At 49.7% G+C, this 16647-nt stretch overlaps 1 protein-coding gene across 4 annotated transcripts in view; it reads right to left on the bottom strand.

The window, feature by feature from the left end:
- DNAJB6 (DnaJ heat shock protein family (Hsp40) member B6) overlaps nt 1-14732 on the bottom strand; it is a 65606-nt gene extending 50874 nt beyond the window's left edge. The window contains exons 1-2 of one of the 4 annotated variants that reach the window (XM_062192934.1): nt 14594-14732; nt 272-363 (exon numbers count right to left, since the gene is read on the bottom strand). In XM_062192934.1, coding sequence (XP_062048918.1) covers nt 272-336 — 65 coding nt within the window. In that variant the 5' untranslated portion in view covers nt 337-363; nt 14594-14732. Of the gene's footprint in view, nt 1-271; nt 365-14405; nt 14410-14564 lie in introns of those variants that run through there. The other 3 variants (XM_062192932.1, XM_062192931.1, XM_062192933.1) reach the window with 3 other exon arrangements.
- Nucleotides 14733-16647: the final 1915 nt, after the last annotated feature.

Raw genomic sequence — 16647 nt, 5'->3', positions numbered from 1 at the left:
GGATTATTTCTATCATGAATACTTTATCTGATTCAAGCAGATATGGGCTTCATGATCCCAAAGCAGAGTACCAGAGTAAATCAAGTGATGAAATAAGTGACAATGATCATTTGTTAATTGCTCTGTCTCAAGTTAAAAGGTCAAGTGTGTGGTATTCAGAGACAGCATACTACATTAAAAGCCATTTTAACAGGCGATAGGAAAAGTTATGCTATTCTTCTGCCAATGTACAATTGTGCAGATGTACTATTTCAGAAACAAAATTACTTACGCCTTTTTAATATCCTCGGGTGAGGCGTGTCTTTGCACGCCTAGAACTTCATAGTAATCCACCATGTTTTTAACAGGTTGCTGGAACAAGTCCTGCAATTGAAAATCTGTGGTCAATAACAAGACAGCCAAGGTTGTATAAAATGGGGGAGGGGAAGGGGGGGCAGAGAAGAAGGGAAGAAAGGTTTCACGTTAGAACCTACTAGCCTACAGCGAGAACCTCTGTTAGCTAACCATAAGCCTACCCCGTCAAGGCTCTGTCTGGGAAGTGGTCCAAGATTCACGCCCTAAGACCCTTCTCTAGATCTGGAAAACAGATTCTGAAACAGCCTAAGAATAGCTCAACTACAAAAATCAACAGGTGACTCAGCTGGGTGGCCACTTGACCACTAGCTGTCCGGCTCACTGTGTCTTGTTTTCCTAGACACGGGTTGTGTTCAAGGAGTTTCAGTTTCCTTTTTCTTTCATTGCATTCCTGTGCCAGGTATTGGGCAAGACTATGAGAATCCCAACACGAACACACTGTCCCTGCTGAGAAGAAGCCACACCGGAATAGGAGAAAGACACCCTTCCTCCATTCTGTGGGTCTTGCTAGGTGAAGGCTTCCAACTCCCACTCACTCATCATCCAAACAAATACAATACTGTCCTATGGTCAATCATTAGAGGCTACCAAGACAGATTATCCCTTCAGGAGAAACCCAGCAAGAGATTTCACCTGTGGATCTGGTTTTCACTGATTCGTTGGGCTAACAATGAAAATCCACGTTGCTTGTTCTACCACCTGTAACCAATGCCTCTGGATCCCACAAACTGCCGCTTTAAAAAAATTTTTTTGTTTGAAAAGCAGAGTTGTGGAAGAGAGGAAAAGACAGAGATCTTCCATCTGCTGGTTCATTCTCCAAATGGCCACAACGGCCAGACTGACTAGGAGTCCAAAAAGTCCATCTTGGTTTCCCACACAGGTGGCAGGGCGGCCCTTTGCTGCTGCTTTCCCAGGGACATTAAGCAGGAAGCTGGATCAGAAGTGAACAGCCAGGGCTCAGACCAGCACTCATATGGGATGCCAGCGGTGAACCACAGTGCTGGTCCCTGCAAGCTGCTTCTTCAAGATGTGAGATTCCCTTATCAAATTTCTTTATATATGATTGGCTAGGTTGGGTGTTTCGGTGGAGCATATTAAGTTGTTACTTGGGAAGCTAGCATCCCCTATCAGAGTGCAGGTTCTAGTCCTCCACTTCTGATCCAGCTCCCTGCTAATGTGCCTGGGGAAGCAGTGGGTTCTGGTTCACCTACTTGAGTTCCTGCCACCTACATGGAAAACCAAAATGGAGTTCTGGCTCCTGGCTTCAGCCTGGCCCAGCCCTGACTGTTGCAGTCATTTGGGGATAGAAGAGCACTCTCTGTCACTCTGCCTTTCAGACAAGTAAATCTTACTTTGAAAACCTTATTGGCTAAGCCACTACTCCATGCAACATGACAACCTAATCAGCAAGCTATCAGTTTGCCCCAGACTGATGGCACGTTTTCAGGAGCCTCAGAAACCAGCTCTGGAGAGTCTCAAGACACATTCTGATCATAAACAAATTCATGAGATTACAACCTTCCTAAACCCATGTTACTGAAGCTGAACAATGCTGAGATTAAATAATGCCACCAGTTACTCCACTTCTCAAAACAAGCGACATACTTTTAATATATTCTTATTTTCCAACTTCAGGGATCAATTCACGGTAGGAAAATGGGTATTCTCTACATCATGATTCAGTATGGCTTATGCAGTGCTCATTAAACATTACACAGTAACTCTAGGAAAACACATAAAGATACAATCTACTTGTTACCAGCTCAGCCACCCAAAATAAGAAATTATCTCAAAAATATTGCATGGCTATTTAATAGAGACCCTCTGACCATAAATATCTAGAAATTTTGGACAAAATATAACAAATTTTAATAGCTCAGCAAGAAAAGAAAAAGAGGAGCTTGGGTGCCAGAACCACCAGGGTATTATAAGCAAACATGAGATGAATGAAGCTGTGGATTGATGGAACAAGAATTTTGCTTTTCTGGCCAAGACTTGCTTCAGGTACAGGAAGTCAGTGGCTCAAACTAAGATTTCTATGTAATTTTTGGCTCCAAAAGGGCTTTAATTCCCAGAAAGGGGACAAAGAACTCTTCCTTTGGGACTGGCATCGTGATATAGTGAGTTAAGCCACCACCTGCAACACCAGTTTCCCATATGAGCAGCGGTCTGAGTTCCAGCTGCTCTACATCTGCTCCAGCTCCGTGCTAATGGCCTAGGAAAGGCGGTGGAAGATGGCCCAAGTGTTTGAGGCCCTGCCACCCATGAGGAAGACCCAGGTGAAGCTCCTGGCTCAACCTTGGCCATTGCGGCCATCTGGGGAGTGAACCAGCAGGTGGAGGATCTGTCTCTAATTGTTTCATATGAAGAAAGGGGGCATGTGTTGTGACATAGCAGGCAGAGCTGCCGCCAGCAGTGCCAGCATACCATATGGGCGCCGGTTCAAGTCCTGGCTGCTCCACTTCCAATCCAGCCCTCTACTATATAGTCTGGGAAAGCAGTGGAAGATGGCCCAAGCCCTTGGGGCCCTGCACCCATGTGGGAGACCCAGAAGAAGCTCCTGGCTCTGGATCTGCAAAGCTCTGGACGTTGCAGCCAACTGGGGAGTGAACCAGCTTTCTACTAATGGAGACTCTGAGAGCAGCAGTAATGGCTCCAGTAACTGGGTTCCTGCTACCCATGTGGAAGACCAGATTTGAGAACCCAGCTCCTGGCCTTGGCCACTGCAGAATTTGAGAAGGAACCAGTGGATGGGCATTCTTTGACCTCTGTCTCTGTTTCTCAATTTTTTGGTTTTAGATACATATATTTGGATTTAACACTCACAGCCAGCCACAATTCTGAGTGTCCTACAAACATTAACTCATTTAACCCAAATACTTTAATAAACCCAACAAAATAAATATGAAAGAGGGGCCTGCATTGTGGTGTAGCAAGTTCAGCCACTGCCTGCAATGCCAGCATCCCCTATGGGCAGCGGTTCAAGTCCTGGATGTTCCACTTATGATCCAGTTCCCTGATAATGTGACTGGGAAAGCAGCAGCAGATGGCCCAAGTGTCTGGGCCTCTGCGTCCCCATGAGAGAGACCCGGATAAAGCTCCTGGCGTCAGCCTGGCCCAGCCCTAGATGTCACAGCCATCTGAACCAAAAGATGGCAACCTGTATATCCCTAACTCTGCCTTTCAAATAAATAAATAAATCTTTTAAAAAAAGATTTGAAAGGCATAGTTACAGAGTAGAAAAAACACAGGGAGCGATCTTCTAGCCACTGTCTCATTCCCCAAATGGCCATATGGCTGGAGGTGGGCCTGGCCAAAGCCAGGAGCCAGGAACTCCCAGTCCTGCTTCAACCTCTATACCACCATCTGAAAACTTACTCTAACTTAAGGTCAATACTAACAGCCTCCCCACAGAAACACTCCCCAGACATTCAGGGTCTGACTTTCCATGCCCCTGCCCTATCCACTTCAGGATTCTAATCTCTCTCCCATAATCTGCTTGCTCTCCTTTACCAGCCACAGGAAAGCTACAGCTTAAAGACTCCTCTTCACCTGTCTTCATTCTTTCCCATTATATAAATACCACTTATTTAGCAATGAGTCCCAAATATAAGCTTCAATCCTAGGTCTCTCCTGGGTGCTTCGGACACAAATAGATAGATGACTACTTGACACAGCCACTTGGATGTCAAACAGACATTTCAAATAGAACATGACCGAAGTTTAACTCTTGGTCCTCCCACTTCACAAACCTCACCCTTCTCTAGTAAATGCTACCTACCTTGAGCTCTTTGATTCATGCAACTTTCACTCTTAACCAACATTACTATAACCTGTCTCTTCCTCTCTCTCACACATTATGCACAAAGTCTTGCCTAGTCTGCCTCCAAAAACTCTTAAACCATTTGCTTTCCCCCATTCTTTTTCTTTTTCTTTTCTTCTTTTTGGAAAGAGATTTACTCTGTTTATTGGAAAGGCAGAGTTACGGAGAGGTAGAGATAGAGAGGTCTTCCATCTGCTGGTTCACTCCACAATCAGCCTCAACGATCAGGGCTGGGCCAGGCCAAAGCCAGGAACTTCCAGGTCTCCCACATGGGTGCAGGGCACCAAGCACTTGGGTCCTCCTCTGCTGCTTTCCCAGGCTGGACCAGAAGTGCTACTAGTGCCCATATGGGATGCCGGTGCTTCAGGCTGGGGCTTTAACCTGCTGCGCCACAACGCCAGCCTCCTGCTTTTCTCCATTTTCAAAAGCACCATCATTGTCTCCTACCTGAACTACAGCAGGTGGCTAATTTCAAGGCCCTTTCCTCTCACAGGTATGAGCTTAATTAACATCCAGATTTCATCACTACAATCTGTGGTCATGCACTGGACAAAACCAGTCATAAATGACACTGTCAGGTCAACTGGGAATTACACGAGATAAAAATTTATTGTGCCTAATGCCAGATCTGGGGCAGGAGAGGTACAAGATGAACCCACGATATTTCATCAAGCAAGAAAGAAATTATCAAATTGTAGGCCTGGCCAAAACTGAGACAGAAGACCTACTGTAAAGCTTGGATATATCAGAAACAAGGGAGAGAGGGAGGGAAGAAAATAACTAAATGAGATCCAGTTCTAGACTGGTTTCTGGAACAGGAAAAGGACATCAGTGGAAAAACAGAGTATGAATAAAGTATACAGTTTAGTAAGTGATAACATACCAGTGTTAATTTCTCAGTTTTGATTAATGTACTATGTTAAGTAAGATCCCTTATTAAGAAATTCATCCAGGAGTAGAAGCACGGTTACCACGGGCTAGGGAAACAAGGTGTTGGGGAGATGTTGGTCCAACTGTCAGTTATGCCGGATAAACAGGGTCTGGTGACCTGATGTATAGTATGATGACTTAAACAATGTCACTCAGTGACACTGGCCACAGTCCAAGTGCTCAGGAGCCACACTGGCTACTGACCTCCATATGGAACACAGCTCTTAAACACAAACAGCACCATTTTAGAGCAGTCTAAGAAAAAAGAAAAAATTAGAAGTGTGTGTTTGGCGTGGTGATTAAGCCACAGCTTGGGATGCCTGCATTCCACAGCATCCCACATCAGAGTGCCTGGCTCCAGTCAGCTGCTCCACTTCCAACCCAGCTTCCTGTTAATGCATACCATGAGAGGCCACAGACGATGATTCAAGCATTTGGTCCCTGACACCCATGTGGGAGACCCAAACGCAGTTCCTGGCTCCTGGATTTGGTCTGGCCCAGTCAGAGCTGTTACAGAACTCTGGGGAGTGAATCACCAGATGGAAGATTATCCACCCCTCCCCCTCTTTTAAATACATTTTTGTTAAAGATTTCTTTTTCATTATTTGAAAGGCAGAGTTACAGAGAGAGGAGGAGGGAGCAGAAGAGACTGATCTTCCATCTGCAAGTTTACTCCCCAAATGGCCACAATGCTGGGGCTGGGTCAGGCTGAAGCTAGGAGCCCGGAGCTTCTGGGTCTGCCACATGGGCACAGGGAACCAAGCAGTTGGACCATCTTCTGCTGCTTTCCCAGGTGCATTAGTAGGGAGCTGGATCAGAAATGAAGCAACTGGGTCTCAAACAGGTGCTTATACGGATCCCAGTATTGCTGGGGAAGGCTTAACCTGCCATGCCACAACACCTGCCCCTTAAATAAAAAAAAAATTTTTTTTTTGACAGGCAGAGTGGACAGTGAGAGAGAGAGAGAGAGACAGAGAGAAAGGTCTTCCTTTTGCCATTGGTTCACCCTCCAATGGCCGCCGCGGTAGGCGCGCTGCGGCCGGCGCACCGCGGTAATCCGATGGCAGGAGCCAGGTGCTTATCCTGGTCTCCCATGGGGTGCAGGGCCCAAGCACTTGGGCCATCCTCCACTGCACTCCCTGGCCACAGCAGAGAGCTGGCCTGGAAGAGGGGCAAACAGGACAGAATCCGGCGCCCCGACCGGGACTAGAACCCGGTGTGCCGGCGCCGCTAGGCAGAGGATTAGCCTATTGAACCGCGGAGCTGGCCCTAAATAAATTTTTCAAAATGTTTTGAGGGGCCAGCACTGTGGAATAACGGGTAAAACCACCACATGCGGTCCAGCATCCCATATGGGCGCCAGTTCCAGTCCTGGCTACTCCACTTCTGATCCAGCTCTCTGTTGTGGCCTGGGAAAGCAGTACAAGATGGCCCAAGTCCTTGGGCCCCTGCACCCATGTGGGAGACCTGGAAGAAGCTCCTGGCTTCGGATTGGTGCAGTTCCAGCCATTGTGGCCAACTGGGGAGTGAACCAGCGGATGGAACACCTATCTCTACCTCTCCTTCTCCCTCTGTGTAACTCTTTCAAATAAATAAAATAAATTTAAAAAAACTTTTAAAAAACATATCTCAGAAGAACACGTCTATGGATGTATGTGAGCTATGTCATTCTCTCTCAAGTCTGTGTATCACAGTCCAAATGACTGTAATTCAACAGAACAAGTCAACAACTGTCCACCAGTCTTTTGCTACCTCAAACCATGCTGCAAAGAGCATCCTAACAGATTTACAAAGGCAATGATTCTAACAGCTAATATTTAAGCCTTTAATGTACCAAGCAATGATCTGAGAATTTATCTTCCCTCTTTTCATCCTCAGAACAGCCTAGAAGGCCGAGGTCTCATACACGGGTGGCAGAGACTCAGGCATCTGAGCCATCACCTGCTGCCTCCCAGGGTACACACTGGCAGAAAGCTGAATCAAAAGCAGAGCTAGGACTCAATCCCAGGCACTTTAACATGCGATGTAGGTATCCCAAGCAATGGCTTAACCCAGTACACCACAACATCCATCACAACATTCACTCTTTCAACATGGAAACGCCCATCAGGTTCCATCCACTGCTAAGGCTGCAAACAACTGGTAAATTGATAGTGCTCCTTCTGAGATGTGACTGAGTGCAGCTGAAAGTCCAGGAAAGTACAAAGTGGGCAACAGTTCACTGCAACCAGCAGCTGTCAGCTTAAATGCTAATGAGAAGAACATGTGCAAATAAAAACAAACTGAAACAGAGAAAGATGCCAGTCTACAAAGCAAATTACTGAAACATCCATAAATGAATGTCTAAAAGCAAACTCCTACATACTGCAGCCCGAAAAAAGATGCTATCTGAACAGTATGTTAGCCTGTGAATCTTCAAACAACCACCCCAATGACTGTAAGTTATCTTACCATAACTTACACTAGCCAATGCAAACCAAAATATTAAAGTGAACGCACAACCAGCATATACTGGAATAGGGAATACACCTAGTCAGGAAATCAATGTTGTTATATGCCAACCTAGACCCCGTATCCAATGTACTATCCATAATGTCCCAACAAGACTCAAATGGCCATGACAATCACTGAATGACAAAGTTCAAGCCCATGGATTCTCACTTAAGGTTACACTGCAACAATCCTGCCAACCCAGAAGACTCCTGTGGTGCAAATATTTGATTCATTTGAGGAGAAATGCTATGCTGACAGAAGCTTCTGTTCTCACAATACAAACGGCCACTAATGCTTTCTTCTTTTCCTAGTCCTCAAAGTATTAATTTTCCATTTCTAACCCATCAGGATCCACCCTTGTTCATCCAACATTCTTGTTTTTTCTAGGTAGATCTTAGAAATACCAAAACACAAACCTGCATGTACTGGGTCCAGCATATACACACACATTAAAAAACAAGCTCCTGGGGCCAGCACCATAGCGCAGTAGGTTAATCCTAAACCTGTGGCGCCGGCATCCCATATGGGCGCTGGCTCTAATCCCTGCTGTTCCTCTTCCAATCTCATTCTCTGCTGTGCCCTGGGAAAGCGGCAGAAGATGACACAGGTGCTCGGGCCCCCGCACCCATGTAGGAGACCGGGAGGAAGCTCCTGGCTCCTGGCTTTGGATTGGCACAGCTCCTGCCGTTGCGGCCATGTTGGGGGTGAACCAACAGAGAGAAGACCTTTCTCTGTGTCTCCCTCTCAAATAAATAAATTCTTTTAAAAAAAAAAAAAAAAAAAGCTCCTGGGGCTGGCGCTGTGGCATAGCGGGTAAAGCTGCTGTCTACAGTGCCGGCATCCCATGTGGGTGCCGGTTCGAGTCTCGGCTGCTCCACTTCCCATCCAGCTCTCTGCTATAGCCTGGGAAAGCAGGAGAAGATGGCCCAAGTCCTTGGGCCCTGCACTTGCACAGGAAACCCAGAGGAAGCTCCTGGCTTCAGATCAGCACAGCTCCCGCCATTGCCGCCATCTGGGGAGTGAACCAGCAGATGGAAGCTCTCTGGCTCTCTGTAACTCTTTCAAATAAAAAAAAAAAGCTCCTGGGACCAACAATGTAACACAGTGGCTTAAGCCACTACTAGTGATGCCAGCATCCCCTGAGTGTCAGATGGGAGTCCTGGCTAATCCCCTTCCAATTCAGCTCCCTACTAACGTACCTGGGAAAACAGTGGAAGAGGGTCCAAGTGCTTGGGCCCCTGCCACCCACATGGGAGACTAAGATGAAATCCAGGCTCCTGGCTTCCACCCAACCAAGCAAGCACCAGGCAGTGTGGTCATGGAGAGTGAACCAGTGAATGAAGATCTAACTCTTTTAAATGAATCTTTAAAAAAAAAAAAAAAAAAAAGAGCCGGCGCCGTGGCTCCCGTGGCTCAACAGGCTAATCCTCCGTCTTGCGGCGCCGGCACACCGGGTTCTAGTCCCGGTCGGGGCACCGATCCTGTCCCGGTTGCCCCTCTTCCAGGTCAGCTCTCTGCTGTGGCCAGGGAGTGCAGTGGAGGATGGCCCAAGTGTTTGGGCTCTGCACCCCATGGGAGACCAGGAGAAGCACCTGGCTCCTGCCATCGGAACAGCGCGGTGCGCCGGCCGCAGCGCGCTACCGCGGCGGCCATTGGAGGGTGAACCAATGGCAAAAAGGAAGACCTTTCTCTCTGTCTCTCTCTCACTGTCCACTCTGCCTGTCAAAAAAAAAAAAAAAAAGGCCTTCCAAGTGTGAAGGCTGGTGGCTTAAATATCTATTTCTTTACTGCTGCTTGTGCTTTAATTAGTTTTATTTCCTCGAACACCCAAAAAAGTAGGTTTTACTTCCAAAGCTAGATCACCTAGCATGTATCTTCTGCAGTTACTCTACAGGTGAGCTAACCCCTATAACAAGTTTATTACCAGAACTTCAGGTCAAGGGCAGGCATTTGGTTCAGCAATTCAAGACACCACTCAGGATGCTCACAGCCTCTATCAGAGTGCCTAGATTCAAGTTCCGGCTCCTCTGTTTCCAATCCAGCTTCCCAGAACAACGCAGATTCTGGGAGGCAGACAAGGTGGACTCAAGTAGTCTAGTCTCTGTGACCTGAGCAGGAGACCAGACTTGAATTCCCAGCTCATGGTTTCAGCCTCGTTCAGTCCCTGCTGTTAAGGGCATCTGAGCAGTGAGCCAGTGAGTGGGAGATCTCTCTTCCTTTCAAATAAATAAAAATTAATTTAAAAGAAGTCTAAGTCATTTTCGCTAAGTCCTGAGGTTTTCCTTTTGCTCTAAGAGGAAGAAAACCTGCATAGATCTTTCAACAAAACTGCCTTTACAGGGTGGGCACTGAGGTGCAGCGGGTTAATGAATCCCAGATCAGATCCCCTGCTACACTGCTTCCTGCTAACGTACCTGGGATGGCCCAGTGCTTGAGTTCCTGCCACAGGGAGATCCAGATGAGGTCCTGGCTCCCGGCTGTGCATGAGGAGTGAAGCAGCAAATGGGATATCGGAGTGTCTCCCTGTCAATCTACCTTCCAAATAAATGGATGAATCTTAAAAAAAAAAAAAACTACTTCTGTCCCTGCGTATTGCTGAGAAAGTGCTAACAAACTTCCCAACCAGCTGGCTGTACTCGAAAGCCCACTTCAATCACTTTAGACCCTCTGACCAAACTAACCACTTCATGTTTCTCTGAATACATGTATTACTTAAAATATCCCTAGCAATATAACTCTTTCAATCACACACATACTCAACATCAATGCATACAAATCAGTATGGAAATGAAAGCTTTTATTTAATAAATTAAATTTCATAGGTACAGCTTTTGGAATATAGCGGTTCTTTCCCCCATTCCCGCCCTCCCACCCCCACTCTATCCACCTCCTATACTCCCACTTTCATCCCATTCTTTTTTTTTTTTTTTTTTTTTTAGTGGGAGGTAAAACAGCAAGGTTTATTAGGAAGGAACATCTGTAAGGACGGATGGGCACCTCTCCAGACAGAGCCTGAGAGACTGGGGGTGGGGGGAGGAAGGAGGGAGGTTACAGGTTACATGTTGAGTGGAGAGATTACACCTGACCAGGCCAGGCAGGCGGCTCAGCAAAGATGCAAAGAGCTGAGCGCTTTTCATCCCATTCTTAAGATTCATTTTTAATTAGGAGATGGCCACTTGAATTTTATACTCTGGAAGTTCTAGCTTCAAAGTCAGCACCTTAACTACAAAATGAAAAATATAAATAATATCCAGCAACACTATTACATAGGTACCAAATCAACAACTAAAATCAACAAAAGCACAGACAGCAACAGTTCCCATGGGACAAGGCAAGGAAAGCCGTAGGGTTGGGCAGTGTCATGAAGAGAGGCCTGAACCGTCACCTCTCCTTTAAATCCCTCTTCCTCAGCTCCATGGTATATATGTAACTTTGAAGACATATTCCTGTCTGTGAATCTACTATGTTAAAGACAAAAGTTTCAGCTTTCGAGGTCTTCCATTATGAGTTACTTTCAAAAAGTCAAGCTTTTTTGCATAACTCAGTTGGTTCCTTTTGCATCACAAATCTTGACTTTAAAATTTCTTGAGGGGCCAGTACTGTGGCATAGTGGGTAAAGCCATTGCCTGCATGCAGTGCCAGCACCCTGTATGGACGCAGGTTTGAGTCCCAGCTACTCCACTTCCGATCCAGCTCTCTACTATAGCCTGGCAAACAGCATGGCCCAAGTGCTTGGGCTTCAGGCTCAAGCCTTGGATTGGCTCAGCAACTATCTGGGGAGTGAGCCAGCAGAAGAAAGACCTTTCTCTCTGTAACTCTACCTCTCAAAGAAATAAAATAAAATCTTTAAAAAAAAAAAAATTCCTTGAAGGATTTCTAAAAGCTATTAACTTAGCCCATATTAATGAAACAGAAAAATGCATATGCCCAAAGTGACTGTTACAAATATACTACCCTTCCTAGACTATCCATCTGAAGCAAGTGACTTTCTTCCCAAACAGGGAGTCCTTTTCAAACTGAATTCCATCTGGCACCTAAGAAACAACTCTGCAAAAACACTATACTCATCCAAGTCTCTGTACAGATTAGCACCCAAAACACAGGCTCTTTGCCTTCCCAATCCAGAAGCCAATGCTGAAAATGAAGCTAAAGGATAAAAAGTTTCCTCTTCGAGAAAGTCTAACTACCCACCCATAAAATACTACTTACTACACACCACTGACTGGTCAGGTTGGCCTAACATCCACATCCGAGTGCTGGCTCCAGTCCCAGCTACCCCGGTTCAGCTAATGCACCTGGAAAGGCAGAAGGCAGCTCAAGCGTGTGGGTCCCTGCCCCTGGCGTGGGAGACACAGCCGGAAGGAAGTCTCCAGCTCCTGGTTTCTCTCGTCCTGGTCAGGCCCAAGGGCTGACTGTTGCAGACCTTTGGGGACCGAACTAGCCAGTGGAAGATCTCTCTCTAAAGGTCTCTCCCTCCCTGTCACTCCACCTTTCAAATAGATAAATAAATCTCTAAAAAAAAGAGAAAATATTTTACTTTAAAAATTAAATTTTTAAGAACAATTTTTAAAAGTACTTCTTGGGTCGGATATTAACGTGAAAAAAACATGATTTTCCATGTCTCTAAAAACACAAAGTTTGACAAAATACCTATTATTAGAGAAGCTGAACTGCCCACTGTCATTTTTTTGCAGTTAGGCTTTATCATTGCCATTCCATTTCTACACTATCATTTCTACCACATTTTTCTCCAACTCCACTTCTCATTAACCTCATTCAATGTTCTCTCAAAGTTTATTCATCAGAAGAACCAAGCATCTGTTAAAATTTGCCACTCTAATCTCACTCACTAATGCCTGCAGTTTCCGGCTTTCCACCAGTAGGTGGTGTCCGTGATGAATCTGAACTTTATTTCTAACTCAATTCTCATTTGTGAGGAAAGAGTGAAAAAGTTCTAAAATCTGTTAAATCGCCCACTCGAGTATGAAGGTTGATTACATTCACTTCCTCCTTATCAAGGGACATCAGACTAAGTGTTTCATCACCAGGAAGCACTAACCAACACGGAACGTGACCTCTACAGCGGCTGCACGGTGGAGTGCTGCACCTGTACTCCAGCTGGCAGGTGATGTTGGAGCGCACAGCCCGAAGATCGAAGATAAGGCGCGTTCGGAAGCGCCCTCTTTACACGGTAAGCAGCCCAGACTATACCAGCCCTAGTTCTAGGTTTGCCAGCATGGAAACCATCAAAGGCGGCGAGGGCTGCAGGTGTACATTTGTCCGAATCTGCCCCAAATAAATTTAAGCCGAGAGAAAGCAGTTCTACCACTTAAAAACGAGCTTGCCTGAAGAAACTACTTATGGTCTGCAGAAATCAACTCCGTAACTAGTCTATGCAGTAAAAACCCCCACCGAGAACTCCAAGAGTCAGCCTTCAGCCGGAGATCATCTCCTAACCCTAACATCCAGGAGAAGATAAACCTGGAAAACGCTTATGTCCGCAGAGGGTGCAGCAGCCGCCCCAACTTTTAAAAGCCCTGGGTACTGTGAAACCCCCAACTCTCTCATCAACTTCCACAGCGCCACAAAGCCAATTCTCAACCCTTTCGGTCTCCCACTTCCTGTTAAGTCACGCACACCTACAAACCACTGCACCAAACGTTTACACACCAAGCTTCACGTTCCGCACCATCCAGAAAACCCCGCACAGCCGCATAGGACACGCATAGTGAGAGGACTCAGCCCATCACAGAACGGAGGGAGAACTAGCAAAGGCGCCCCGACTCAGAGGCGCGCACAGCCCCAGCAGGACCACAGGAAGCCCGGGGTAAGCCTCCCCCGGGACCAGGGGGTAGGCAGGGCCGGCAGGAGGCGGCACCTTCGTTCAATTCCTAACGGGAGACCACCGAACCGCTTTGCCATGCAAAATCGTTGGAGAAAGCGTGTGATCAAACCTTTAGAAAAAGTAGCCACGACACTCAATCCTTTCAGCGCCTTCCCCCTCCGGGTCACCCGGCCTCAACTCTGCAAAAACTTGACCGGGAACCCAGAAGCCCAAAACCGTGGAAAAACAGAGCGCGCGCTCGGCCTACCCTCCACCAGGCTGCGGCCGCCTCCCCCAGTCCACGCGACAAAAGCGCGCCCACACCCCCGGCGGGCCACCCAGCCGCCGTCCCCGCATCGAGACGACTCCTCGGCCCTGAACCCCGCGGCTGCGGGAGCGGGCATCGGCTCCGGTTACGTAAACTCCGGTTATATAAACCGGGGCACGGACCCCCGCGAGGGCTCAGAGGGGCCGCGGAGGCCCCGCCGAGAGGCAGCTTCCGCGACTTCCAGACCGCCCGCCGCGAGTCCCAGGGACGCGGCCCCCGCGCTCCGACCCCGGCGCCGCCGCCCACACCGCCAGGGCCCCTGGCTCCGAAAGCTGACCCCGGCGCCCGCCTCCCCTCCACCGCACCGCACACACGCCCTGCAGCCTCCGTCCGAGCCGGCGGCCGCCCCCCGAGGCCGAGCGCCCCCGAGGCCCGGCGCCCCCCGAGGCCCGGCGCCCCCCGAGGCCGGCGCCCCCCGAGGCCGAGCGCCCCCTGAGCCCGAGCGCCCCCCGAGGCCGAGCGCCCCCCGAGCCGGCAGCCGCCCCCCGAGGCCGAGCGCCCCCTGAGCCCGAGCGCCCCCCGAGGCCGAGCGCCCCCCGAGCCGGCAGCCGCCCCCCGAGGCCCGGCGCCCGCGCGGCCCCACCCCCAACCGCCGCCGCCGCCGCCGCCGCCGAGGCCGCCGGGCTCCGGCAAGGACGCCGGCGGGGGCGCGGGAGGACGCGGACCCCGGCGCGGCCCGCAGTCCCGCCCGCCAGCGGCCTCCGCCCCCCGACTCCCCCGGCCCTCAGCCCTGGCCGGCCGGCCACCCCACACGCCGCTGCCGGCCGCGGGGTCAGGGCCTGCCGAGGGCTGCGCGGCGCCCTCAAGCTGACCTCTCCTCGGCCCGGGACGGCCCCCTCACCGAGGACGCGGGCGGCCGGCGGCGGGAAGGAGCGGAAGCGGGGGTGGAGGGGCCACGGCCAGGTCGCCTCTCAGCTCCGGCACGGCTCCGCGGGTGACGGCGGCGGCGGCGGGTCCTCGCGCTTTCCTTTCTCTCCTTTCTCCAACAACAAACAGGAAGTGCGTCACGCGGCGGCGACGTCGACTTCCGCCCGGCCCTGACGCCGCGCATGCGCGGCAGCGGCTGCTCCCGTAGTGCCCCGCCCCCAGCTTCGCGAAGCTTCTCCGTGCCTGTTGGGCCTGGGTCCGCCTTAAGGGTCTTGGGGGGGGGGGGTCTCGAGGTGCCGGCGGAAGCGGCTCGCCGGGCTTGGGGCTGTGTCTATGTGGACGCGCGCGCTCCCGCCGGCTACACCCGGCGCACCAGCCGCTTGTCCGTGTGAAATCCGTCGTGCTGCCCGAGGAACGTGCTACACAAGACGGAGCCTGTTCGTGGAGATAGCAGCGACCGGGGCGGTGGGAGCCCGCCGCCTGTCTTCGTTAGCTCCCGCGAGCTGAAGCAGCGCCATGCTGAGAGCGCGGGATGAGCAGAGTCGTGGAGAGGCGGGAGCGGGCAGCCAGCAGGTGCACCGCTCCCCCAGAGCTCCCTAAGCACGTTCTTGGCAAACCCCGACCACCTGGGAGCGTGCTCGGATGGGAATGCGAGCGAGCTGTGGCTGGACACCGGCCCTGGGCCTGTTTATTAGGTGGAACCAAGCGTTTCCTGCAAAGTTGGCCTGTTTTGATAGCTCTCTCGGCCTCCCTGGCATCATCGAGGATTCTAAGACAGGGAACGTTTATAAAGATGGTGATCAGGGTAAAAACGCTGAGTCACAACTCGTGGACATCAAAACTTTCCTGCAAACAAGCAGATCCGAGGTGCAGTGGGGCAGACATAGAGTTAGATTTTCGGTCTGCTGATTCACTCCCCAAATGGCCCCCAACTACTAGGGCAAAGCCAGGAGCCAGGAGCTTCTTCCCGGTTTCCTACATGGGTACAGGGGCCCAAGGCCTTGGGCCATCTGCTGCTGCTTTCCCGGGTTCATTAGCAAGGAGCTGGATTGGAAATGGAGCAGCTGGGACTCGAACCAGTGCCCAGTGGGATCCCAGCATCAGGCGGCGCTCCCTTCACACCTTTGTTGAGACATAAGAAGCTCCTCCTCATGCCTCTTTGAGTTCAAGATGCTGAGCGGGGATAGTGCTGAATCCCCAACTTCTCAACTAAAGTCTGGCAACGGGATTCTTGTCCATTTGACCTCTTGAAATGCTTGGGTAAAAGGCATTTTTTAAAAATTTGGAGTGCAGGGATGGCTAGCTTTGTAATGCAGCAGGTTAAGCCTACAGTGCCGACATCCCATATTGGAGCACCAGTTGTGTCTCAGCTGCTCTGCCTCCCATCCAGCTCCCTGCTGATGAGCTTGGATGGCCCAAGTACCAACACGCACGTGGGAGAACCCAGTGGAGTTGCAGGTTCCAGCCTGGCCCGTCCCAGGCAGTTGCAGCTATTTGGGGAGTGAACCAGTGGATGGAAGAGCTCTTCCTCTCTGCCTTTCAAATAAAATGTTTAAATTTTTTAAATTTTTATTTCAAAGATTTCCATTTTCATGTCCACTGGGTCACTACCCCAAATGCCAGCAACAGACAGACTTAGCCTCCAGTCTCCCATGTGGGAAGCAAGGACCCATGTACCGAGGCATCACTCGCTGGCTGCAAGGGTGTGCATTAGCAGGAAATTGGGATCATGCTGAGCCAGACCCCAGACCTAGGCACTCCAATATAGGATGTGGGTATCCCAAAAAGCATCTTAACTACTGCCAAAGGCCCACCCCTAGAACACATCTTTTTGTTGTTTATGAGATTTCTTTACGTATCTGAGAGGCAAAAGAGGTTTCCCAACCACTGGTTAATTCACCTATACCCTCAGCAGCTGAGGTTGGACCAAGCCAAAGCCAGGAGTGAAGAACATTACACTTCTTATCGATAATAATTAGATTTATAATATGATGCTCCTGCACACATAGTAGGAAGCTCCTGTACTAG

The sequence above is a fragment of the Lepus europaeus genome, chromosome 5 (assembly GCF_033115175.1).
Source record: "Lepus europaeus isolate LE1 chromosome 5, mLepTim1.pri, whole genome shotgun sequence".
Taxonomy (NCBI): domain Eukaryota; kingdom Metazoa; phylum Chordata; class Mammalia; order Lagomorpha; family Leporidae; genus Lepus; species Lepus europaeus.
The sequence above is the reverse complement of the archived record's forward strand: the minus strand, read 5'-3'. Positions and strand labels throughout refer to the sequence as shown.